This window comes from Abramis brama (genome assembly GCF_963993115.1).
Source record: "Abramis brama genome assembly, chromosome: 5".
NCBI classification, from domain to species: domain Eukaryota; kingdom Metazoa; phylum Chordata; class Actinopteri; order Cypriniformes; family Leuciscidae; genus Abramis; species Abramis brama.
The window spans coordinates 16216893-16244654 of record NC_139967.1 but is presented as its reverse complement, the minus strand read 5'-3'; the positions used below and the strand labels follow the sequence as shown (position 1 = coordinate 16244654).

Genomic DNA, 27762 nt, shown 5'->3' with positions numbered 1-27762 from the left:
TTCGGGAGCTTTCCTCTGTTTCTCTGACTGAAAATATCTGTAGCCTACTGGGAGTCGAGAGAGTGCTAAAGCTCCTCAGGTCATATTTTTGGTGGCATATATATTTGTAGAAATTATCATTCTTTCTTAATGTGATGTAAATATGTCCTGTAACTACCAAATAAACAGAAACAGACGCGACTGAATGTGTGTCCTCTTTCTTTTGTGAAATGAACCTAACTGTAGGCTAATAATTTATTTCTGTGTGACTAATGTGCAATTTTGACAAATTAATTCTGATCAATGTATCACTTTTTATTGTAAACCTGTGGTAAAACATCGATGCTTGGATTTTAAATATTCAAGTAGCCTAAACAACAAAAATGCCAGCAAACGGTCGCATCATGCTTGTTTTGCGATCACTCTGTTTCCAGTGATTTCTGTCTGATTAGTTTTCTGATAAAACTTCCATTTGTTGGTGAAAAGATGGGTTAGTGTGACGTTGTTCCAGAGAGGCGTGTTACGGGCGTGTTTTAGTGAAGCGCTGTGGAGCTTCTGGCCCGACAGTGGAAACGCAGCAGATTTTGGGCCCGGTGCTACTGGCCCGAGGCTTTTGAGCATCATCGAGAGGTTAAAAGGAATTGGATTGGATTAAACCCGCCAATAGCGTGCCAGGTGGATAAGCCAGTTTGTGATTGGTCCCCGCAAAAAAACTGTAATGGAAGCAGGATAGAAGAATGTACAGGTTTCCAGCCTGAGCTCCAGGGCGAAATCAAATCGCCGGCAGATCGGCCTGGGTTTACCCAGTCTACAGCCATAACTTGCTTAAATCATGCGTTGGGTCAGAGTTCACACTTCGGCTGTCATATATGGCTTGAGAGGGTGAGTAAATTATGGGATAATTTTCATTTTTGGGTGAACCCTTTAAAACAATATATATATATATATATATATATATATATATATCAGATATATATCAGTGGGGATTTCTTTAAGACTGCAAGGGAAGCTCAGCTTCCCCTGTAATGTCAAAAATGTAATGGTCAAATTTTATTGACTAAAAATGCGACGAGTTCGTTCAGAATCAGTTACATATAGCAGGTCGGCTGACTCGATTTCCTTCTCATACATTCCAGTAGAGTCACAGTGCATTTCCCTGTTGAAGCCATAGACAGTAAAAGAAATGGACACAGCGACCCCATTGGATTCAACGGAGAAAAGTGAAGTCAATTAGAAGCACTCACTTCCTGATGGCTGAGCGTACTGCGCAGACTCAAGCTGAGCTTGACGACGTAGATGGGACGTGAGCAACCTGTCTGTCTTCTAGTAGCTGTGCCAAGAGAAATCTGAATCATTCCCTTCCGAAACTTGCAGAGACGGAGAGTGTGAGTAGGAGGTGTCCATGAGCTAGGAGCAGGAGAAACTTTTGCTAAGTATTCTGATTAATTATTTTGTCATTTTGCCTCCACGTTCCCCCGATTGCCCGCGAGCTTCTCCTCCTGTCCATTCAGAATTTATTTACTGTTGGTTATGATGCAATCGTTAGCCTATTTTTACAAAAACTGCTTCTACGGGGCCATAACGTAAGATACAAGGTAATGGAGCCTTTTATACATTTTCGTGTTTCTTTAGAAATAAATAATGGACAAATGGAGTCTTTAAACACCTCAGATGTAAAGTTATTCGCTGTCAAAGTGACGCCAAAATGAATGGGAGTCAATGGAATGCTAACAGCAGGTGATGGTCTGCTAATCAATGGCGGCGCCCGAGGAAGCTTCAGTGTTTTCTGAAACATTGGCCCCCTGGATGAGGCCCAGCGTCCATTGACTTCTATGGGGCTGCTTTGAACAGTTTTTTTCAGTGCTACGAAACTAGACGGTCATTGGATAAATGCTGCGATTATGTCCTGCCCACGGATGCTCAGCGTCTCTGGGGGTGAATGAGGAGTGGGCTGGCCTGGACTCCGGGCTTCTGCGTGATGATTGGAGGGTCTGTCGAAAGGCTGCATCTCCTTTTGATTGACAGCGATTTCATACAATAAAAAGTCGCTGATGCTAAAGCTATTCGAGCTCAGTCCCATCACGGATTTTTCAAGTATAGTCGAAAGACAAACTGCAGCAACCTATTTCTTGGTATTTGCTTGTCGAAATTGCTAGCCAATTTTAATAATACATTTCACACAATTATACATTTATACCTTTATTATATTATTACTTATTATATTTTTTTATATTATTATTAGTAATAATTAAAAAATAATTATTAAAATAATTTTAAAATATATATTAGTAGTAGTAGTATTATTATACTTTATTATATTATTATTTATACCTTTATTATATTATTACATTTATACAATTATATTTAACTCTGCTGGCCATTGAGAGGACACTGGTCAAGTCACTGGAAAAGACGGCTAGATGGTACGACAGGGTCACAGAGCATTTTCTTGAAAAGGAACGTAGAATTTACGTAAATAAATGGACAATTTTTATGATGTAGGCCGAAAATGAGCTTCCCCTCTTTGAAAGACCAGCAGCCGCATATATATATATATATAGATAGATAGATAGATAGATAGATAGATAGATAGATAGATAGATAGATAGATAGATAGATATTTAATAAAAAATAAACTAAGGGATGTAAGGTGAAGTTATCACCTTCAGGGATGACAGGCACAGAGGGAGGTAAACTTTTGAACTCCTCCCTTAAAATTCCTTTCCTGAAGACCCAAAACACAAAACCTGCGTTCCAGCATGTTGTCCCTTCATAAAGAGTTGTAACAACGAGCCGCAACTTGAGCGTCATTATATATGACATTAAAGCAATATGCAACGATTCTTGAGTTTAAACTTGAACATTTTCATTGTGGAGTTGAGCAAGAGGCCGGACATCTGTTGATTTTGTCAAAGCGAAGTTTACTTGAAACTGAAATTCCATCTGTACTTACATTGATTCTCAAGATTATTGTTCATCATGTGGAAACTGTTGGCCTGCGTTCTCATGGCCTCTGAATTACAGGCGCGTGATTTAAGGAAAAGACAGACACTGTGCCCGGATGTGTGCGACCTGTCCCGCTGCTCATCTGCACCCGAGTTTTGTTACTTCGGCGTGGTGAAGGACAGCTGTGGCTGCTGTACGATGTGTGCTGCGGAAGAGGGGGGGTATTGTGGGGAGCTCGGACATGGATTTTGCGGTCAGGGGATGACCTGTGAATATCGCGCCTCTGAGCGCGGCACGTGCGTTTGCGACTCCCATGAGCCAGTGTGCGGCAGCGATGGGAGAACTTATCCCAGTATCTGTCGACTGAAAGCTGAGAACAGACGGGCGAAGATGAGCGGCATACCTGCTGTCATTTTCATCCAGAGAGGCCCCTGTGAGACCGGTGAGGGGAATTTTTTTTTTGTGGATGTTCATAACACCTGACTTGACAGAAGTTAATGACAGTGTAAACTGTGCAGTTGTTTTTCCCCCTCACAAAGTTACTTGCGGCGGACGCAACTATGCCAGATGACAAAAAAAAAAAAAAAGCCTAAAAAAATAAATAAATAAAAAATAGGCATATATATATATATATATATATATATATATATATATATATATATAAATGGGTTATATAATATATTATATATATATATATATATATATATATATATATATATATATATATAATATATTATATAACCCATTTTTTTGTCGCAACTAAACTCACAAAATTAAGCTATTGTAAATCGGGAAACTAACAAAGCTAAAATATTGTAGGCCTATATCTATTTCTTTCTCTTTTTTTTTTTTTTTTTTTTTCTTATGTAGCTCGACAAAACACTTACTTTTACTGTAAAATATGTAGGCTAGGCTTATTTACAAGTAAAACTACAAATCGTCTTAGAATTTATGGGGTAATCCCATGCAGAATTCCCTGTGAATCAATTTTGTTTAGATTTTATTTCTTATAAGATAGTTTCTCCTTATTTTTATTTTATTTTTTTCTTAATTTTGTTTCATTTTAAGTTTGTTTATTGCATTTAAATGTTAGGTGCGTGCGTGTGTGTGCGTGTACAGAGCGGTTTTGGGAAGGATACTTTCAATACTTTTTTGTAACGTATTCCGTTACATTACTCAATCTGAGTAACTTTATAATGCGGCGGTGCACCTGCGTGGTGACGCGTTCATGTAACATGTAAGGGTGGCGCTGCCAATAAAGCACCTAAAAGCTGTATCAAAGAACCAGCAAAAGTAATGATTATGAATATGTCAAATATAGCAAGGAGATATTTTAATTGTGTATTAATAACCAAGTGTTTTCTGTGTCATTGTCTGCTGCAAAGATGAAGTTGACGATGCTGTGCACATGTCGGCTGCAAAGATGAAGTTGACGATGCTGTGCACATTTCATACAGATTACATAAGCAGAGAGCAGTCTGTTTTCTAAATGCATGGAGTTCCCTTAATTTATTTAGAGAGTGAATAATCTCGTGAAACAGAGAAGTATCGTCATGTAATCCATTGATTTCAGCAATGTAACTGTATTCTAAATACCAACTATTTAAATTGTAACTGTAACGGAATACATTTACGTATTTCTATTCTGAATACGTAACGCCGGTGCATGTACTCACCTACACTGGTGCAGTTACTTTTCAATACTGAGAAGGTGAAAAATCAAAAAGTCATTCAAGGGGCATATATCAGATATGAGTGAGTACAGCTTGACTTTACAGCTTCATGCAAAATTCAACCAAATCCCCTCATAAAAAGTAAGAAGAGGCATTTATGTGATAATAGATTTATGACTTGAGCCACAAACCTCTGCAGTAAAAGAGGTGCAGCATTTCAATTCTATTTCAATGTCAAAGGAACTTTGATAGCATTCATTTCAGCACATGTCAGTGCTGGCATTCAGCTGTTTTACATATTGCAGAAGCAGTGCTTGACTAATGTCAGCTCTTTCTTTCTTTCTTTCTTTGACACTTGTTGTTACAAGCCAAATCATAGAACAACTTTTAAACATCAATATTATCATAGCATGTTGATTTTATAAATAAACTGAAAACTTGGAATGATATTGCTACTACTACCAAAACATGTACCATACCGTATTAGTAGGCTAAAGCATCCCTCCACAACTCCGACTCCTCACTCTTGGCCTGTTCTTTCACAGCCAGGAATACGGGGGGAGTACTTTGGGTTCAGGCCAAATACCGAGCCCGGAGCCCTCTCCTCAGACAGCACGCCAAATTCTATCTGACTTATTTGTAAGTGTGAACTCGTGAAATTTGTAACAATAATGCAAGTAATCATACTGTGTTCTTCTCTCATGCTCACAGCTTTGAGATATGATTTGACAGACAAATGTTTGTGTCAGATGTTCCCCTTACATTGTTAGTACACTGAGAAACCATTTTCTAAAAATGAAATGTGGTGCAGGCAGTGATGATCACTGTCAATGTGTGAGTTCTCAATCCCACTGACAACAGATTCATTCCAGCTGATGAGAACAGTGTGGGATTTTATTTTACTTTCAGAGAAGACAAGAAGCTAATTAATGCTTCAGGATGATAAGGAATTGTGTAAATTAAAAGGTTGGTATATAGTAAATAAGTCTACTCTTTTAAATGGACTGTTCACCCAAAAATAAAAATTCTGCTATCATTGACTCGCCCTCATGTCATCCAAGCCCATATGACTTGCATTATTCCATGGAGAGCCTCTCAGCCGTTCTCTTCTATACAGTAAAAGTGGATTGCGACCAGAGGCTGTCAGGCTTCATAAAAGTGCATATGACTCATGCATTATATTCAAAGTCTTCTGAAGTCATATGATAGCTGTGAAGGAAGAATCTTAAATTTATGTTATTCACAGAAAATCTGAACTTGAATCTCTTGCTTGACAGCCATGGTTTGGTTACTTTTCATTGTATGGAAAAGAGCAATTTTGACTTCTTTTATTTTCCAAGGAAGAAATAAAGTAAGGTTTTCAAAAGTAAATTATTTAATTTATGTATTTAAAAATGAAATAATATATTATGTAACTCTGAACTATTGTTTGAAAAATGTTCAGAAGGTTTGGGGGGAAAATAAATATAAACATTTTAATATAGGCTATATATATATATATATATATATATATATATATATATATATATAATATATATATATATAATATATATATGTACACTAAAATATTTACTAAAAACAGATTCTCAGGTAAGGTTTGTGTTTCAGGTGAACCCCCTGTTTTTATGCATACAAATGTTCTGTGGCTTCTGGCCAAGAGGTTCACATTCATTTTGTTATGACAGATATGCCTTGGATATATGATTCATCTATGAAAACCATGTGGCATGTTCTGTCAGCTATGCCTTGCCTAATTCAGGGTTCCCAAAAGGCTGAAATTCAGTTCAGCTCTGAAAGTCGACTCGGTATGCAAAAATAGTCAAGGGAACATCAATTTCGTCTAGTAGTAACATGTTATGTGGATTACATAACCTTCATCTTGTGCTTTGTATCCACTTCCACTACAAATTTGCATTTATGAAGCGTCAGCTGATTCTGCTCAGGTTTCTTTGACAGAAACGTGAGAGAGGAGATCAGTTATGTCTGTAACTTAAACAGTTATGTCTGTATTTATTTAAACATGTTTTTAACGTGCTGCACCGGTGGTTTAGATTTCTCATTTCCCACAATAGATTTTTTTTTTGTATGTGTTTACCTGTTGTGGTTCACCTCAGGGAAACCTGTTCATGTAATGTCTGGACCGTGACTTTCTCTCAGAGGAGCAAGGCTGCTGTCAGCTGCCACAGACTTGGAGATAAGCATGTAACATCAATTTATGCAGAGACTTTGTGACAAGTTCTCCCACCAGTGCCATCAGGTAGCAGGGTGAAGAAAAGAGCTCCACATGTTTGCTTTACTTCAGCTTGTGCCCACATGTTACTGTTGTTGATGTGTGACAAAACAAGAGCTACATTGTGACATTTGTAATGCATTTTAGATTTTAATCTTGGGTTGTCAAGCTCTTTTTTTATTCAGATGTTTTGGCTTGGTCTCAATTTTTTTAAAGAAAATGTTTTCTTATTAAGCTGGCAAGTTTTCCATCCCAAGTACGGTAATATATGTTCTAATGTAATTTGTGTCATTTTTGTCTGTTTTCTTTGCTCTGATAGGCTCTCGAAATCCAAGCAGCATGCGCTACAAATTTAACTTCATAGCAGATGTGGTGGATAAGATTGCCCCTGCAGTGGTCCATCTAGAACTGTTTAGTCGGTAAGGACAGATGGTGGTAGTTGTTTAGATGCTGAGCAGAGTGTCACATGCTAGTTATGATGCTTGGTATTCTTAGCTGGCTCAGAATAAACTCTTCATATGTGATTAAATTATGAGAATATAATTGTTTTTGCTAGCTTGTTTAGACAGAGGTTCAAAAATGAGAGTAGATTAAGTATGTAAACACTGCTGTTTAGATCAGATTTGGATGTAAAGATATTTCATTTTGCATAAGTAAACGTTAGTATATAATTATGTGAGAAAATATGAACAGTTTCACCACCACCAAACATTTAAACAGTTGCTGTTACATTTCATAACACAATTTATAACACACTACCTTTCTAAGGTTTGGGGTCACTAAGATTATATTAATGTTTTTGAAAGAAGTCTCTTATGCTCATCTAGGCTGCATTTATTTGAACAAAAATACAGTACAAAATAGTAATATTATGAAATACATTGTTATTATAATGTAAAATAACCATTTTTTATATATCTATATAATTTTAGAAATGTAATTTATTCTTGTAATTGCACATTTTATTATACTGATTTGCTGCTTAAGAAACATTTAATTATTATCAATGTTGAAAACAGTTGTGCTGCTTAATATTTTTGTGGAAACCGTGGTACATTTTTAGAATTCTTTGATGAATAGAAAGTTGTAACTATATATACTTTACTGTCTTTGCTGTCACTGTTGATCAATTTAATGCATCCTTGTTGAATAAAAGCATTCATTTCTTAAAAAAAAAAAAAAACTTTTTAAATGCTTTTCAATAATATAGTATTTTTACTATAAATATTTGGTGGTATCTTAAACAGACAAGATGAAAATGTTGTGATTCAAAACTTAGAAATCTCTCTGTAAATAATAGGCAACCTAAGTTTTGCATGTACTTATACACCAAGGGATTCATTATTTCCTTCCAGACTACCATTTTCCAACCAAGAGGTTCCTGTATCCACTGGCTCAGGGTTTATAGTGTCAGAGGATGGGTGGATCGTCACCAATGCACATGTCCTGTCCAATAAGCAACGTGTCAAAGTGGAGATGAAAAATGGCATGCTGTATGATGCCACAATTAAAGATGTGGATCAAAAATTAGACATCGCTCTAATTAAGATCGACTCAGAGGTAAGTAGGCCAATGACAAAAACTAACCTCCAGAGGTCTTAAGTGGTTAAAATCTCTTTGGTTGCTTGGTAAAAATGTTGTCTTTGCATGTTATGGCTCAGGTCCTCTGGTTTATCATCAGCGAGTAGCTTCACAGCTGCTGGAAGTAAATTAATCTTGCGGAGGCAGTCCAGCAGATGTTTCTGGAGTCAGCAAGGGCTTGTGCCACCAAAAATTATATTATCCTTCTTGACATGGTTCATTTGTTTTCTGATTTTCTCAGGAGAAAATTGATCACATCCCAACTTTCTGCCTATTTTCGGTGTGCGCTTGTGACCATGCAAGATAACATGTCTGTTTGGCACTGACAGGCCGCATTTGTAAACAGGACCAGCACACAGCCCTGAAAAAACAAAACAAAGCCAAACCAGTAAAAATGGCATTTCTATGGAAGCTTGTTTCCGCCACAGAATAAAAAAGGTAACTGTGACTTTTTATTAGGGGTGTAACAATACATCGATATGGATCGATCAAACGTCTAACGATACGATGCATCGATACCACACGTAAAATATCGATATGAGGACAATGAGGTACCTTTATTTGGACACTCTCTCTCCACGTCCTCACGTAACGTCCGTCTATGCAATTCCGCCAAAGCGCACCATACTGTCTGCCGGTGTGTCTTTATATAAAGATAACGTTATATTACATTAATCTCCTCAGCTGAAATAAACGCCTTACAACAGGGCTATTCAATTAGTTTAATTCGAGGGCCGCATTATCAAATCGAAAAGTTGAGGTGGGCCAGTGGGTCGGTTTGGGGGTTTATCTTATTTATTGAGACATAACAGTTTCAATAAATAAGTGAAAGTAACCCTAAAAAAGTATGGTATTTACTTGGAAATGTGGTACCCAACAGTAGCCTATGCAAATATATAAAACCATAATAAATAAAAAACTTGATAATTTACAGCTGTGTACAACTATTTTCCTTGGAACAAATAAACTTATAGCTGTTGGTGAGAAATAATAATTATTTTATTTATAATTGTTATGCTTAAATGAAAATATCCTGACAGTGAGACTTGTTAACCACAGGCTACTCACTCCCAATGTATAAAAAATGCCTACATTTTTATAGTTAAAAACTATATGCAGCTTTACAAAGAAACTGACATAATTTCATAACAAGCATTAATTATATATTCCTCTACCCACCTAATAAAACGTACTCGGTTACCTAATGTAACCTCGGTTCTCTCTAGAAGAGGGAACGAGTATTGCGTAAGTTGCTTACGCTACGGGAAAGTCTTCTTTCTTCGAGATCTGAAGCCAAAAATTATCCTTAATTTTGTATTCATTGTCAACGCAGTGCGGCAGCCGGCAGACCAAGGCAGGCTGTATAAGCGTGCTTATTGGCTGCTCGGCGGCAACTGCTTAAGCCTATCAGTGAGCCTCGTGAAACGTGGCCTCCAATGAGGGCGCTTCGCACCCTCCACACCCTTCTAACCATCAAGATGGGTGTGGCCAGAGTGTATATAACGAAGGCTCACAGGTTGAATATCTGGTTTTCGTAGTCTGAAGCGCAAAAGCTTGTGGCGCGACACGGTAGGTTACGCAATACTCGTTCCCTCTTCTAGAGAGAACCGAGGTTACATTAGGTAACCGAGTACGTTCTCTTACGAGAGGTTCTCTCGTATTGCGTAAGTTGCTTACGCTACGGGAACCCCTTGTCAACGCCGTGCGCGCCCAGCATCCAGCACTTGAAACCCAGGGAGACTGGGGAAAAACATTCTGCTGGAACAGGTGGCCGGTCGGAGAGACGGGCCAACACAGTACAAAGCACTTCACTCAGTGTATAAAATAGAGCGGCGCGGCCGGTCTATAAGTACATATCAGTGCAAAACAGTGGGGGTGGCAGCGCGAGCCCACACAGTACATAAGCACACATTAGGGTAAGAAAAGAGCGACATCATCGGTCTTTTACGAAGAGAATAACCCCCCGCGCAGCAGAGTGGAAGACGGGCGGCCAGCAGCGCGGGCCAGCACCGGTAAACAGCGCGTAACGGGGAATGAGAAACAGAGCGGACCAGCCGGTCTGAGTATAAAACACTTCACCCTAAGTAACATACCAGAAATATCGTCAGCATGCGAACGTAGTCTGCACATGAGCGACTGGGCAGAGCATACATGTCACTTATACTGACAGCAATTTAGCCTGTAAGGCGGGAACTTCCAGGTTATAAAACCTCACGAATGTCGATGGGGAGGCCCAGCCCGCCGCCATACAAATATCGTGGATAGAAATTCCACTGGACCATGCCCACGAAGAGGCCATGCTTCTAGTAGAGTGGGCTCTGATACCCAGAGGGCACTGCAGGTGTTTGGAGGCATAAGCTGCTGCAATCGCGTCCACTATCCACCTGGACAGGCTCTGTTTCGAGGCGGCGAGACCCTTGGTGCGCCCGCCGAAGGAAACAAAGAGCTGCTCGGAACGCCTGAAAGCGGCGGAGCGCGTGATGTAAACTCTCGCGAAACTCTCTAAAAAGGCGAAAGGGAAATAATTTGTGCCCTAAAAGGGGTTCCAATCGCTTTGGGGATGTAACCGTGTCTCGGTCTGAGAATGACTTTCGAGTCGTTCGGTCCGAACTCAAGACATGCAGGGCTAACAGATAGCGCGTGCAAATCCCCCACGCGTTTTACTGAAGACAGAGCTATCAGAAAAACGGTTTTGAGCGACAGGTACTTTAAATCCACAGATTCAAGCGGTTCAAAGGGAAAAGCCTTCAGGCCTCCAGGACCAAGGACAGATCCCAAGTAGGAACCGAGGGGGGCCGCGGGGGATTCATCCGTCTGGCTCCTCTGAGGAAGCGGATAATAAGCTTGTTCCTTCCTAATGTCTGGCCGCGCGTCGTCTCAGCGAACGCTGCAATAGCCGCCACATACACTTTGAGCGTGGAAGGGGACCTGCCCTTGTCCAACAGCTCTTGTAGGAAGGAGAGCACCCGTGGGACCCCACATGCACGTGGATCTAAGCTCTTAGTAGCGCACCATTTAGAAAACACCGACCACTTAGACGCGTAGAGCCGTCTCGTGGAGGGGGCTCTAGACTGCGTGATCGTGTTCACGACCCCTTCTGGCAGGTCAACGGGTATCCGTTGATTACCCATGCATGCAGAGACCATCGTTCTGGATGGGGATGCCAGATCGATCCACCGGCTTGAGAGAGGAGATCCTTTCTCACGGGGATCGGCCATGGGGATGAGTGCGACAGCCTCACCAGCTCTGGGTACCAGGTTTGGTTCTCCCAACGCGGGGCTATAAGAAGCACTGGGTGGTGCGTTTCCCTGATCCTCGCAATGACCTGTGGTAACAGGGAGATCGGGGGAAAAGCGTACAGCGGGAGGCTGGGCCATGTCTGGGACAGCGCGTCCTCGCTTTTCGAGAAAAATTTCGGGCAGTGAGCGTTGTCTCTCGACGCAAAGAGATCGACCTCCGCTCTGCCGAATAGGCGCCAGAGAAACTGGACTGTCTGGGGGTGCAGGGACCATTCTCCCGGGGGAATGATGTCTCTGGACAGTCTGTCTGGACCGACATTCAGGTGGCCCGGCACGTGCGCGGCTCTCAGCGAGCGCAACGAGCGGTGAGCCCACACGAGAAGGCGTTCTGTCAGCTTGCACAGGTTTCTGGATCTGACGCCGCCCTGTCGGTTCACATAGGATACCACTGACATGTTGTCTGAGCGGACTAGCACATGGTGATCCTGTATAAATGGGAGGAAGCGCTTGAGCGCGTTCTCGACCGCTATCATCTCCAAACAGTTTATGTGGAGGCATTTCTCCTGGTCTGACCACAGGCCAAAGACCGGTTTGCCCTCGAAAAGAGCGCCCCAACCTGAGGTGGAAGCGTCCGTCGAGATAACTTTGCGGTGCGAGATGGCTCCCATTGTCACTCCCCGCTGGTACCAGTGGGCCGCTAACCAGGGCTTCAGTGCTGAAACGCAGCTCTGAGTCACTCTGATTCGAATGCCGCCGGAAGCCCAGGCTCTGTGAGGCACTCGGGCATTCAGCCAGCGTTGTAGCGGGCGCATACGTAACAGACCCAGCTGAAGCACTGCTGCAGCTGAAGCCATACAACCCAGCATCCTCTGAAATGTCTTGAGAGGTGCGGTGCTGCCCGGCTGGAAAGACGCGGCCAGGCGTCGAATGCAGCGTGCGCGCTGTGTCGACAGGCGGGCCGTCATTGCCACAGTGTCCAGATCCAAACCCAGAAAAGAGGTTGATTGACTGGGCACTAATGAGCTCTTGGTCCAGCTGACCGTGAGCCCCAGGCTGTCCAGGTGGCTTAGAAGCACTGTTCTGTGGGCGATGAGTTCGGCCTCTGACTGTGCTAGAATTAGCCAATCGTCCAAGTAGTTCAGAATTCGCATTCCCCGACCCCTCAGGGGAGCGAGAGCCGTGTCCATGCACTTCGTAAATGTACGGGGTGCCAGCGACAGGCCGAAAGGCAGGACGGTGTACTGATATACCTGACCGTCGAAGGCGAATCTCAAGAATGGCCTGTGACGGGGTATTATCTGGATCTGAAAGTACGCGTCTTTTAGATCGAGAGATATAAACCAGTCCCTCGGGCGAATTTGCGCGAGAATTTGCCTGGTTGTGAGCATTTTGAACGGTCTTCTCATAAGAGTCTTGTTCAAACGTCTCAGATCCAAAATTGGTCTGAGAGCTCCGTCCTTCTTGGGAACGAGGAAATAACGGCTGTAAAAGCCCGACTCGCTCATAGAAGGGGAAACCGGTTCTATAGCCCCTTTGCACAGAAGTGTAGCTATTTCTGCTCGAAGTAGATGTGCTACTTCCCCATTCACTCTGGTCTCGGTACGCGCTTGAAAGCGCGGAGGGCGGCGAGCGAACTGCAGAGTATAGCCCTGTTTTACTGTGCTTAGCACCCATTCTGACGCGCCTGGAATAGCTTCCCACGCTTTCGCGTGTGCAGCCAGGGGCAGAATGGCCTCCGGGCTCTGATCGCCGCTCATCGCGGGCTCGAGAGCTCGAAACGGAGGGGCGCGCTCTCGGTGCTTAGATACGGCGGGTCGCATGCAGCGATAACTGGCCGTTTCACACCCAGCGTCCCGGTAGCTTTGGACGGGGAACATACAGTGTGAGGCACGACGCGTGATAGCGGCGTCGGGGGCGAAATGTTCGAAAGAATGTGTGAGCGCGTGGGAGCGGGCACAGCATCTGTTTTTAAAACATGACCGGTCGTGAGGGGATGTGTCACAGAGCGGGCAGTGAGTAGGTGTGGGCACAGCGAGGTGGACAAGTGACCTACTTTTAACACTCGAGCGGCTTCTGCCTGCTTTATGAGAGCGGGCTCTGTGAGAGACACGGGATTTATAGTGCTTGTGTGCAGAGGTGAACACAGAGAAGTGGGCACGTTTACTGCATTTGAAACACATACGGCGCGAGCCGTGCAACCAGACATAATGCTCTTTTCGAGATTTCTCTGGGTCGCCGTGAAAACGGCGGTTGTGTGCAGGCGAGAGGGTGGATTCACCGGCTCGTTGGCTGCGATATGAGTGTCTGCAGTAACCGTGGCAATGGGGACTGACAGGGCATGAAGCTTTGACGATGGTCCGGCCGTGGCGGGACACAATCGTTGCTTCTTTCCTCGGGCTAGGAGGTCTTTGCAGGCTCAGGTTTTACCGCAATCCTCTGCCGGGGTCCCCGGGAAGGAGGCGGTCTGTTTCGGCTGGTCGAGCGAGAACGAGGACGGCCGCCCTGTCGTCGCTGCGAGGACAGAGGTCGAGCTGGGCGCTGGGTAGAGCTTTGCGCAGGCTGGTCACGAGGACGGCGTGCGGCAGAGCTAGAGCGCTGAGGCAGAAAAAGATTCATCGCCTGCGTGGTCTTCTGAACCTCCGAGAAGCGGTCCACGATCCCGTTTACCGCTGGGCCAAACAGGCCGGTGGGGGAGAGGGGGGCGTTAAGGAACAGCGCGCGTGTCATGTCAGCGAGCGTGAGCCAGAGATGCCTCTCTGTAACAGTCAGAGAGGCCATGCACCGTCCAACGGCCTGGGCAGCGGATTTCGTGGCGCGAAGGGAAAGGTCCGTCGCGCTCCTTAAATCCGTGATGGAAGCAGACTCCAAACCTTTCTCGTCCAAATCACGGAGGAGGTTAGCTTGGAGAATCTGCAGTACGGCCATAGAGTGGAGTGCAGATGCAGCCTGTCCGGCGGCGGTGAAAGCGCGGCCGACAAGGGCTGATGTGGTCCTGCAAGCCTTGGACGGGAGGGCAGCCTTTGAGCACCAACCAGAGGGCGGGCAAAGGTGCGCTGCGACCGCCTCTTCCACGGGGGGAATAGCATTGTACCCCTTCTCAGCGGCGCCGTCAACCTGTGAGAGCGTTGATGAGGCATGTGAAGAAACTCTCGCGGAGAATGGAGCATTCCACGATTTAGAGAGCTCGCTGTGAAGCTCAGGCAGGAAGGGCGCGGTTCTGGACACTGGCTGTCGGCGGCGGTGATGAAGGAAGCAGCCGTCGAGCCTGTTCGGTGCTGGCTCCTTAGGAGGAGACCAATCAAGGCCCAGCTGTTCAACAGCCCGCGTGAGGAGGCGTAAAAGCTCCGCGTCCTCGCCCGCTCGAGTACGGCCCGAATCCTGGACTGAAGAGGAGGCAGTAGACCATTCCTCGCTGTCAGAGGCCAGGATGGAACAGCTGTCAGCGCGTTCATCAAACTCGTCCGCCTCATCCCCTGAAGCGGCGGCGGCGCGGGCGGGAGCCGGCGGCTGCGCGGCCAAGAGGGGGGGCGGGGAAGGCGAGAGAGAAGCTCGAGGGAGAGGTTCCGGCGAGCTTCTAAGTGCCTCGTCGGTCTCCGGTGGTCGCTGTGAGCGGCGCTTTTTCTTGCGCGGCCCAGCAGGGACAGGCGGAGCGACATCTTGGTTAAAAACTTCAAGTCGAGCCCGCAGGGTCGACATTGAAAGTTCCTCGCACTCAGGGCAGCCGCCCATAGAGAGTGCGGTGGCGGCGTGCTCGCGGCCCAGGCAGAGAGCGCAGATGAGGTGGCGGTCTCCGTTGCTGAGCGGGTCGCGGCACGAGCCGCAGGAAAAACGGGGCATTTTGAGAAAAACGCCCGGTGCTCTTTTAGAGTGAGAGAAAGCGTGTGTCGCAGGGCGAACACACACAGCAGTAGAAAAGGATACGTCGCCGGATAGCGTAGCAGGCACGGATGGCTGAAGGCGGCGAAGGCGGCCTGCTTCTTCAGGCGCTGTCCTAAGCTTGCTTGGTCGCTGGTTTCAACGGCGAAGGCTCTCAAGATCCAGCGATGCGAAGAGCTTCGCTGAAGACAAGAAAATCAGATATTCAGCCTGTGAGCCTTCGTTATATACACTCTGGCCACACCCATCTTGACGGTTAGAAGGGTATGGAGGGTGCGAAGCGCCCTCATTGGAGGCCACGTTTCACGAGGCTCACTGATAGGCTTAAGCAGTTGCCGCCAAGCAGCCAATGAGCACGCTTATACAGCCTGCCTTGGTCTGCCAGCTGCCGCACTGCGTTGACAATGAATACAAAATTAAGGATAATTTTTGGCTTCAGATCTCGAAGAAAGAAGACTTTCCCGTAGCGTAAGCAACTTACGCAATACGAGAGAACCTCTCGTTAGAGAACTAATGCAATATAAATCACTATATTTACTATTATACTATATAATATTATAGTGTATATATATTTACTATATTTATGTATTACTACATAGTATTCAATATAAATATTGCACATTTCTGCCCAACCATGGTAAATTACTACAGTAAATTCATGGTAAATGTTTGTAAGGGTGATTAGGGGATTTAAAGTCTTCTAATTTCGTTCATGCCACAATGTTTCTCCTGCTTTCCTCATCAGTCTTGTTGGGAATGTTGAGGCTGTTTCATCCGATTTAATGCTAGTTAAATCATCGAGTGATTTGTGGTTTGTAGCAGAGAGGTTTCTGTCGAACTGAAACACTTCCCACTGGTTGTCGCAACGCTGTTTAATATAGTGTCCGGGACCGGGAGTAAACGCAACTCCGTGCTGGGCCGTGTTGAAACAACTAGTGAAACAACTGAAAACAGCGCTATTTGTTGTTATACTGTACTGAACGAGAAACCGCTTCAGATGATTCAGTGACGGAGCGGTCCGAATGAATCCGAATAGTTTTAGACCGTTATGCAAGCGCGTTTAGAATCGAACCAAAATAATGATTCATTCACGAATGATTGGTATCGCTGGTTCAGTCGACATAAATTCGGGACACATATAATAACTGCTGAAATATTCGCACGTAAAACGTTTCTCGGGTCAGTCGGAGTGAGTATCAAACTGAATTAGCTGCACCGCCAGGAAAAGAGGAGGAGGGAGGTTGGTGCCGTCGGGCCGCATGGAGATGATTGGCGGGCCGCATTTGGCCCGCGGGCCGCCAATTGAATAGCCCTGCCTTACAAGATTGACTGACCCCAAAATACGCTTTGTCACAAAAGCCGGTATTGTCCACTGTCAAGGCATCGCAAGTTTATGTTTTACAGCAGAAACCAACAAGCACCCTTGTTGTTTGTGAGCACAACCCGATATATTCAGGTCAGGTGGCAAGGCTTCTATAGAGAGCCTAAGTCCCTCCCCTCCGCTTCCGGCTCATGGGACCTTATTTCGGAAAAAATATGTATGGTAGTCAATGGCAAGAGACAACTTAACTTTTTATTCCGTCTGAACTGTGCCCTGAATTACACATATGATGTTTGTCAATTTAAAAGATAATTATGAAAGTCAAGAAAGTCACAGTTTGTCATAAAACATTTAGTTTTATGTGAAAATCGCTCAATGAACTACATCTCTCGTCTCGCATTATGTACGTCACCATCTGTTGCTCGTATGTGTGCAGTCTGGTACAAAACACTCAGGCATGACGGCGTAACGTTACGATTATAACTTAAGACTATAGAAAAAATGACAGACGTTAGCTTCAGTAAAGTTAGCTTCATTCTTTGAGAGAAAAGGTATGACGTCACATGTGCGCCTTTTGGGTTTGTAGTCTTTGTAATTACGTATTTTCACAGTCTTATACCTCAACAGTTTTACATCAAACTGCGACTTTCTTGACTTTAAAATGTATCTTTTAAATTGACAAACATCATATGTGTAATTCAGGGCACAATTCAAACGAGATCAAAATATTTGTTGTCTCTTGCCATTGACTACCATACAATATTTTTCCGAAATAAGGTCCCATGGTGGTCCACCGGAAGGGGAGGGACTTAGGCTCTCTATAGCTAGTCTAAGCTGACTAAAAGTGACAGAGGATGGATAATTTAAACGAACTCAAACCCGAGATATCTTCTTTGGGGTTATAACCTTTATAAAGCAGAATGTTACAGAGGTGAGGGAAAAGCTCCCTGTATTGCGTGTAATCACAACAATAAAGTTTGTAAGGCGTCTATGTCAGCTGAGGAGATTAACGTTACAAACATTAACCGAGTATTTTATTTTATATATATATATATATATATTATAGCAATTACTTGGTTTTGTTTAACTCTTTGAGTTATTTGCTTTTGCCAAAAAACGACTGTTGGAGTTTTTGCTAAATAAGAAACTTTTAATGTATAAAAAATACTTTTAATGAACTTTAGTTTTGTAGTTACCTGTATTTAGTTTTTTGAGTTATTATTACTTAATCAAAACAACCCAGCTGCAGTTTGATTGATATTACTTGGAGTGCACAATAAAAAAAAAAACCTGATTTAATGAAAATGAACCAGAACGGAGTGATCTGTTTTTGCAAATGAACTCTTCTGTTGTAAATGTCTCAATTGGGAGAGGGTGTGCAATTTTCAAAGAGTTTAATTAAATGTTCATGTTATACATTTTGTTTGCATTTGTGAGTTAATAAAAATGTAACTGGTTGTGTAAACTTGGCACACACTATCTAAATATCGATTAATCAATCGATATAGCCCTGAATCGAATCGAATCGTAATCGTATCGCAGAATTTTTTGAGGTATTGGCAAATAGGCTATCGTATCGCTGGCTGAGAGAATCAATATCATATTGTATCGTGATGAACTGTCCGATTTACACCCCTTCTTTTTATCTCACAATTCAGACTTTTTTTCTCACAATTGCAGGTTTACATTCTGAGAATTGCGTGATATAAAGTCGCAATTGCGAGTTATAAAGTCCGAATTGCATGATATAAAGTCGCAATTGCATGTTATAAAGTCAAAATAGTGAGATATAAACTCTAGAAATAAACTTCAAATATATCTCGAAATTCTGACTTTAAAACACGCAGTTGCGAGATATAAAGTCAAAATTGCATGATGTAAAGTTGCAATTGCGAGTTTATACCTCACAATTCTGAGAAAAGGTTGTCAGAATTGCGAGATATAAACTTGCAATTGCGTGTTAAAGAGAGTCTTTGATCAGCGGCATAGAGCCCCTTACGAAAAAGAAGTACACTTCAAGTTAATTTTATGAAGTATACTTAAGTAATGTTCAAGTATATTTTAAGTATACTTCATGTAGTAAGTATACTAATATCAAGGTGTACTTGTAGTAATCTTGTAAGTATACTATTTCAATACTGCTTGGGACTAAATTGGCCCACTTTTAGTATATAAAAGTATACGTTTAAGTGTACTATAAGTGTTAGAGTATAGTAAACTACTTAGTTTACTATTTTAATACAAGTAGTAGGCTACACTTTTTAGTTTATGAAAGTACATACTGAAGTGTACTCTCAGTAAACTAGTAATTTATTATTTTATACTGCAAGTATACTTTTGCACTTGCAGTATACTATGTTCAAATGTAGATATTATTTTTTATACTTGAAAAATACCAAACTGTACTTTAATTTTAAAAACACTGAATTAGCTTCATGCATCCTTTTTTAATCAACGCTTGAATGTCGGTAAGTTTCATAAAGAAAGGCAACATTTGAAACAAAAACGTTGAGAAAATCACATTGTTGTCAAAGACTACACGCCTTGATCCGATTCAGAACGATGATCAAAACACAGTCCAGTCATTTTAAGCCAAAATTGGGGTCAACCTTGAACAAATTGCAACAGAAGCAAAATCAACTGATTTTGTATCCTCAATATGTCCTGAGTAAAGAAAAAAAAGTCCCGAAGAATCCCATTAGGGGAAAGTTTTGAAAAAGACCCAAATATAGCCTATTCATACGCCTGTTCATTCTTTTTCTTACGTGAATAGGGTAAAAATTTTAACCTTTAGATATCACCATGAAACTTTCTGAGTTGATTAATTACATCAAGACAAACAAAAATTGTATTACAAGGTTTTTGAAATTGTTTGTTAACATGGACAAACGGTGCATAATCTAATTATGTATGTGCTAATTTGCATAAATACCACAACAGATCTAAACATTGGGTCTAGACAGGTGGAAATGTCTTGTTGAATCTTGTTGACACATAACAGTCAAATTCTTAATGTTAAGGTCTGAATGGAACCCATTTAAGCTACCCATGAGCATTAATACATAGAGGCAGGAAGAAGTACTTTAAACCAGCCTTACTATTCACGTAAGAAAAATAATGAATAGGCGTATGAATAGGCTATATTTGGGTCTTTTTCAAAACTTTCCCCTAATGGGATTCTTAGGGACTTTTTTTCCCTTACTCAGGACATATTGAGGATACAAAATCAGTTGAGTTTACTTCTGTTGCAATTTGTTCAACCTTTTTTCATAAAATGACTGGACTACAGATGGAGTAGATTGAGTCCAACACCCCCAAAGCTTCACAGTCCTTTTCTCTTCATGGGTTACGCTTCATTTAATTTGGTAATATTACGCAGTTTTGATTTACACAATGTTTAATGTTTGATGCTCACGTTATTTTACATTTGAGTGAACAATCTTCTATGTTTCAGCTGCTTCTTCACCTGTGTTTTGATCCGGAGATTCTGTACTAGAAGATGTGTCATGTAGCGCTCCCTACTGTATAACAGTGAAAACATGGATAGCTGGAAATTTCAGTCAATGGTGGGGAAAAGTAGAATTAGAGTAAATTCCTGTACACTACCAGTGGACTAGCCTACACAAAAATTCAGATACGCAGAATTAGAAACATATCTGTTTTATATCAATATTCTAATCAATGTTTTCAAACAATGTAAGTTTCATAAGACTATATATGAAAAACTGTGTAAAAAAAAGATGATTTAATAGGCTACTCGATCAAAAGGGTTAACACAACTACAAGCCAAGTATACTTTGAATAGTCTACTTAATTATACTTTTAAGTATATCTTGATCAAAAGATTGAATACAAGTACAGGCCAAATATTTGGACTTTTCTCTCAGTATAAGTCAAGTACACTTAAGTGTAATTTTAAGTATATTTCTGAGAAGTACATAAAGTATATTTTTGAGAAGTATATAAAATGTAGACTGAAAGTATTCTTTCTTATTTTTAGTTTAAAAGAATTATACTAATAGAACACTTGAATAAACTTCTTTTTCATAAGGGGCATCTTCTGCCAACACCGATAACGTCTCGCCATAACCCAGACTATAGCAACAGCATGTAGCACAATGATTGGTAATCACTTTAATTCAGTCCCAGACTGTGTACGGCTACCTGTGGTTTCAGAAAGGAGTAGAAAAGTAGAAGAAAAGTGCTGGGGAGGCAGATGGCAATCTGTTATTTTGCAGCGCTCAGGCCCCCAGCAGTAGCCTGCGGAGTCAAGGTTGAGACAGAGTGTAAAGCTGTCCTGCTCTAGAAGCACTGGTAATCAAGCCTGGTGCATCAGCCTGAAGTCAAAGAAATGCCCCCTACAGAGCGCAGGCAGGCAGGGGCAGGCTCAGGCCCAGACTGACTGCTGGCTTCAAACATTTCACTAAAACCTATTAGACTTTTCTAAAAGGGTGACAGCACAGAAGTCTTTTTTTTTCTTCCTGAACAAGACATGTGACTTGCTATTTATCTAAAATTTGACGCGCTGTATCATGAGTTGGTCCGGAAGTAGCAATGAGTCGTTTGTAGAGAATTGTGTATTTTTTATTTTTTTAAAAGTTATCGCTTTCAAATTTTGTAAATGTAATGGGTCTTCCAGGGGTCAAGCCTACAGAATGGAGCTACAAAACTTAGTAAACAAAACTGGTGCTCAGAGAACAACCTGACCCTCAACAGAAAACAACAAGGAGCTAATTATCTACTTAGAGATCACAGAAGTTTTAATATGCTTCCGTCTTTATCAATGGAGACAGAGTGGAGAGTGTGTCCAGTTTTAAGTTTCTGGGCACATACATCTCAGAAGACATCACATGGTCCATAAACACTACTGCATTGATTAAGAAAGCACAGCAACAACTGTTTTTCCCAAGGATGTTAAAGCTGGTTTGCACTCCGGAGGGTTGTCCTGCGAGCACAGAAGATAATAGGTGTTGAACTTCTAGCACTAGAGGACATCTATAGATCACACTATCTGACGAAAGCTATGCCACACACACCCCTATGCCATCACATGTTTGAACTACTCCCGTCTGCCAGGTGTTACAAGGCATTTTATGCCCGTACCTCAAAACTGAGGAATATATTTATTCCCAGAGCTAAATATGCTCAGTGCGAACCAAGCCAATAAACATTTTTTGACTTTTCAACTGTCTGTAACCTTTTATTTGTTTGGTAAAATTAATGGAATGCATAGAAAATGGTGTGTAGCTGCAACGTGATCTCATGAGAATACGTGTGTATTTTTACGTAAAGTGTAGTTCTACCATACGTACATTTATTTACGTTTTATACACACAGAAACGTATAATACTGACGTATTTACAGCACTAAAACGTATAAAATGCACGTAATTGACAGCACAAAAACGTAATTTATTTACGTATTAAACAACTTTACCGACGTACAAATTTGTACGTATTCCTATTTAACTTATGCATATTCAAATCGTGGTATTAATGTTTTGACTCTATTGCATTCAATTGTCTTATCAATTAAATTTTCAGTTGCATTTATTAGTTTAACGTTACTCATAATAACGTTAGGCTACTCATAAATAATAACATTTCGCTCTGTTCGTGCCTTCTGCTGCAAACTCGTTTTGGAGGATTAGCCTATATGGTGTTAAACAAGAATAACGTTACACTTTAAAACCTTAAAAATACCTTCTTTAATCGTTTAACCATTTTGTAATATTTGGTTTATTTACCGTGAGACACAAAAGGCGTTTTCTCCTATAGACCCATAATACCAACCCGATCTCACGGGAAAACGTACAAATTCTACGAGGTGGCTAATTCGTACGAATTCATACGACCTCACTCGTACGAATTCGTACGATTTTTGCAAAATCGTACATATTTTACGAATTGCCCAATTCGTATGAATTCATACGAATGACCTACCCCTGACCCCGCCCCTAAACCTACCCATCACGTGGGTTTAGACAAATCGTACAAATTCGTACGAGTGAGGTCGTACGAATTCGTACGAATTAGCCATCTTTTTATCATTCGTACGAATTGGTCGTGAGATAGCGTTGCATAATACACTAAAACACAACATAAATTCACAAAAGACATCAATTTTATTAGCTTGATGTAATCCAAATCTTTAGAATCCATACATTGTTTGCAAGAAACAGATCCAAATTCAGCCCTTTATCCAGCGATCTCCATTCTCAGCAGAGACCGTAAACGTCAAATCCCGCGCTCGTAGTGAATTCAAATTCAAAAATTGCGCCCGAAGCGTTACGACATGTTTTACGGCAGTGATATCAAACGCTCATTGGCTCTCGCATGCTTCGTCACAGATTGCGACATGCTGTGTTTAAGTTGGTGTGCTACATTTGAAATGGAGAAGCGCGCGCGCCTTCACAGAGCGAACAGCGAACCGAAACCGGATTAACATTTTCATGGATTAATAACTTAAATTCTGCTCTGTAACGTTACTTCATAAAAAACTATTATATACTGCCAGAGAGGACTGCGACACATCGTCATGTGAACGAATTTTGGTACCGGTTTTGGCATTTTCTCAATAAATAAATTATTGTGATTATACGTGTCTGTCTGTTTTTCTTTATAATTGTAGCCTGTAGACGTAGTTTTAAGAAATTGTTAGGGGTAGGGGTAGGATTAGTGGCTCAAACTATTTTTGAATGCTATATTGTTAATAAAACTCCCATTTCCCTACACATATGTCCATTACGTTTTAATATTGTCAATAAAATGGGTATGTTTAGGTGTGGGAGTAGGGTTAAGGGATCTTACATTTATAATCTATAAAATGGTAAAAAGGAAATTATACAGATATCTTTATGATATGAAATATTCGTAAATAGTTTACGTTTTTTAGCTGTAAAAACGTAATAATACGTACGTTTAAACGTTGAAGGAACGTCATATTATACGTTTCAGCATCTATCCAAACGTACAAAAAAGTACGTTTTCTATCTTTGAAAATTACGTATTAATACCTACGTATTAACAATGAGACCAGGCTGGTAATTGCTACAATTGTTAGAGGGGTATTTGTCTGAACAATTAATATTGTTGACATTGTTTTATATTTTTACAGTGGTTTATAGGTGTGCTGCTGTGTTAGCTATCGTCACTGTCTTTTCCACACAGTACTGATTATTTATTTTTAAATTGTTCTTTTTATTTAATCTATTTTTATGCTATTTGTATTTTATTGAATGTATAGTATTAGTATAATTCTTACCATTATTCTTATTATTTTATTACTGCATCTAAGGAAGTTTCGAGTGTAATTCCGTTGGACAGGTGCAATGAGAGTAAATAGCATACAATGACAATAAAGAAATTCAATTCAAAAGTAATTATGAAATTCAAATGATAAATGTCATTGTTATGCTCTTTTAGTATGGTGTGACAGATCGCTGTAATTGACTTTACTTTGATTTAAATTTATTTGGAACTTTTTAAAGTTTACATTTTTAGTAATTTTAGTATTTTAACTTAAACTTTTTTATTTCAGTTAGTTGTCAAGGCAACATTTCTGATTCTATTTTATTGCAGCTTCATTTCAATATGCGAAATTTTAACAAATATTTTTAACAGATTTAATAACAGTAATAACACTGGCTGGAATAAATCTAATTTGGTCAAAAAAGTCCGAAAATTGTTTATAATCTTGAGCCCTTTTCTCAAAAGTTTTATTTTACGACAGCCAAAGATATAATTTGTGCTCAAAACTGTGTTTCGGGGTCAAAACAACTCAACATGATGGAGTAGACAAGCTGCAAAAATGAGCAAGCTGGCAAAATATGTTTTAGAGGAATTAATGAAATACAGTATTTCTATGTCTCTCTTTTATACAGACTCCCCTGCCTGTGCTTTTACTCGGTCATTCATCAGACTTGAGGCCAGGAGAGTTTGTAGTGGCTGTGGGAAGCCCGTTTTCCCTTCAAAACACAGTGACCACCGGTATCATCAGCACTACCCACAGAGGAGGTCATGAACTTGGCCTGCAGAACTCTGATATGGAATATATTCAAACAGATGCCATTATAAATGTAACCATTCTACACATAGACATTATCGTCAGTATAGACAGTTTTAGCTGTATTTCCATGTAAATGAATGGAATATAATAGTTTGTTTTTTTTTCTTTCACAGTATGGCAACTCAGGAGGCCCCCTTGTAAACTTGGTAAGAAGCATTTATTCTCCTGTATCTTATTTGGCATTAAATATATTTTGAAAATAATTCTCTCTCAGCTGCTACAGCTCTTGTGTATCTTTATTTCAGTAAAACTTCCCCCAAGGTTATAACTCTTGTTTTTATTTGTTCATCATTCAGTGATGGTATTCATGGTTCATTACTGTGCAGAATATACTATTTCAATGTCTGCTTCCATCTGGAAATTTAGTATACCCTGGGCAAATTACCTGCGGTGGTTTATATTATTCTATTGATCTTTGTAAAGGAAAACACAACATGTGTCCTTGAAGAAGCCTCAGGCTCAAGCATGCATCTGGCTCTGCAGTAAAAAAAAAAAATCCATTTATAGTGCACAATAGGAGCTTGAAAATGTGTAAAAAGCATTGCACAGATACACCATAAAACTGGAATCAAACAATGGCTTTTTTCATACATATATATATATATAATATAGGCTTTATAGTTTTTCATATACTTCATAAAAGAATCTTTCATTTCAGTTATTTAAACAGTCACCTCAGTATTTCTATTACTGTTCAATTAAATCATTAAACCCATTGACCACCGTCCCTCGTGTGTCTCAAGGTAGCTGTTCATTCATTACAGTGCATTTCAATATTATGCTCCCTCTTTGCGGTTTCAAGGATGGGGATGTAGTTGGCATAAATACTTTGAAGGTTACGCCTGGAATATCATTTGCCATTCCCTCACACCGCATACGGCAGTTCCTTGCAGACTCCTATGACAGACAAATAAAAGGTTTGCAAACAATTTCTGTTTAGCTGTTTGGTTGTTTTTATCTTGTTTGGATTAAGTAGCTGTTTTCTTACACTTCAGGAAGAATGCTGACTAAAAAGAAATATATGGGAGTGCGAATGCTTCAACTTTCAGCTGCGTAAGTTTGATTTATTTGTATTTTTTTCAAACATGCTTTGATGACGATATAAAGTTATCTTGACAGTGTTTTTGACATTATTGAATCAGTTTGATTAGGGAGCTTAAGGAGAAGGACAGCAAGTTCCCAGATGTGAGCTCAGGAGTGTATGTGTATGAGGTTATTCCAGGGACAGCTGCCTTCAGGTAAAGGGATTTGCCTACACCACCTCATCTTACTCATTAACTCTATACCGCAGCTCTTTCTTCACTCATCTAGGCCCAGAGGCCCGTTTCATACCATCATAACCTTCAGTCAGATGAAGATTTATATCCTCATCACATATACCACAGGGGCTTTTACATATTTACCCTATGAATACATTTTTTCCTGAAGCACCTCTGTCCCATGATGAAATTTCCCCCTGTGGTATTTTGATTTCATATGATAAGTGCCCGGCATTAGAAACTTAAAAGGATAATCAATCCAAAAATGAAAATTCTGTCATCATTTATGTCATTCCAAACCTGTATGACTTACTTTCTTCAGTGAAACCTAATAAAATATATTTGGAAGAATGTTGGTAAAACAAATGTTTCGGTTCCCATTGACTTTTGTTGTATTTTTTTTCTGTTCTTATTGACTTCCATTGTGTGGACAAAAATACAGTGGAAGTCAATGGGAACCAAAACATTTTGAGTACCATCATTTTTCAAAACATCTTCTATTGTGTTCCACAGAAGAAAGGAAGTCATACAGGTTTGGCATTTCATTTATGAAGATATTTTAAATAATGTTGTTAATCAAACAATTGACGGAAGCCATTGACTTCCATGGCAGGAAAAAATACTATGGAAGTCAGTGGCTACTGTCAACTTTCTGGTCACCAACATTCTTCAAAATATATTTTTTGTGTTGAACAGAAGAAAGAAATTTGAACAACTTGAGTACGAGTAAGTGAAGACATTATTTTCATTTTTGTGTGAACTATCCCTTTAGTGGATACAGCTATTGGATTGAGCTATGAACTTTTCAGCTGCATTGTCCACTTGAACAAACTAGAAAAAAATCATGGGACGGTTTAAATCCAAAGCCTGATCAGTTCGCTGTTGCAATTAACATTTATATATGTGCTGTTCTGTGGTACAATGATGAAGAGTATCACAAATATTTCACATACATATTGTGATTTGTTTGTAGTGCTGGCTTGGTCAACCAAGATGTGATCATCAGCATTAATGGACATCCAATGCGTTCTACAGAGGACGTGAGTCAGGCCGTGCAGTCGGACAAAGTCCTCTCTTTGGTGGTGCGCCGTGCTAATGAAGAAGTCACACTAACAGTGGTTCCTGACGAAGTGGACTGAGAAAGATTTCTGTTGCTAGTTTTCATCTAAACAATGCATTATCCACAAACATGCTTTATTTGAAAAGGACATTATAATGATAACATAGAGTATCATGATGAAGTGTCAAAGGCCAGTGATGCATTTTGATACAAGTATTTTATCTGTAGAATGATCTTGTTCTTCTGTATATATTCTCCTGACTGGGTTTAATGTCACGTTTTTATTATTTGTCATATAATTCTTTGATTATAAAGTTCAAAAGAACAGCATTTATTTGAAATATTATCTTTTGTAACATTTTCTTTACTAAATCTGACTGACCTCAAATGTTGTAGTAGTGTATGATGGTATTGTTGAACGCACTTAATAAATAACAGCTTGTACTCTTGCAGTGTTTTAAATTAGAGACTTCTAGTGCATGAAATATTGAGGTTGATGATCTGTCATGCTGAATTCAGTCATGGTCAACA

At 40.7% G+C, this 27762-nt stretch overlaps 1 protein-coding gene across 1 annotated transcript; it reads left to right on the top strand.

Moving 5' to 3' along the window:
- The first annotated feature begins 2751 nt into the window (after nt 1-2751).
- htra4 (HtrA serine peptidase 4) lies at nt 2752-27680 on the top strand. Its single transcript, XM_084114101.1, has 9 exons — nt 2752-3367; nt 7148-7247; nt 8184-8388; nt 24728-24922; nt 25026-25058; nt 25715-25829; nt 25908-25965; nt 26055-26150; nt 27145-27680. The coding sequence occupies exons 1-9, from the start codon at nt 2959-2961 to the stop codon at nt 27308-27310; spliced, it is 1377 nt and encodes a 458-aa protein (XP_083970227.1). The 5' UTR covers nt 2752-2958; the 3' UTR covers nt 27311-27680.
- The last annotated feature ends 82 nt before the right edge of the window (nt 27681-27762 follow it).

Excerpts from the sequence above, each read along its gene's own strand:
- htra4 (XM_084114101.1), top strand. The coding sequence starts at position 2,959 with ATGTGGAAACTGTTGGCCTGCGTTCTCATGGCCTCTGAATTACAGGCG. Across the intron at positions 25,966-26,054 it reads ATGCTTCAACTTTCAGCTGC|TTTGATTAGGGAGCTTAAGG; the intron begins GTAAGTTTGATT and ends TTATTGAATCAG. Across the intron at positions 26,151-27,144 it reads CCAGGGACAGCTGCCTTCAG|TGCTGGCTTGGTCAACCAAG; the intron begins GTAAAGGGATTT and ends ATTTGTTTGTAG.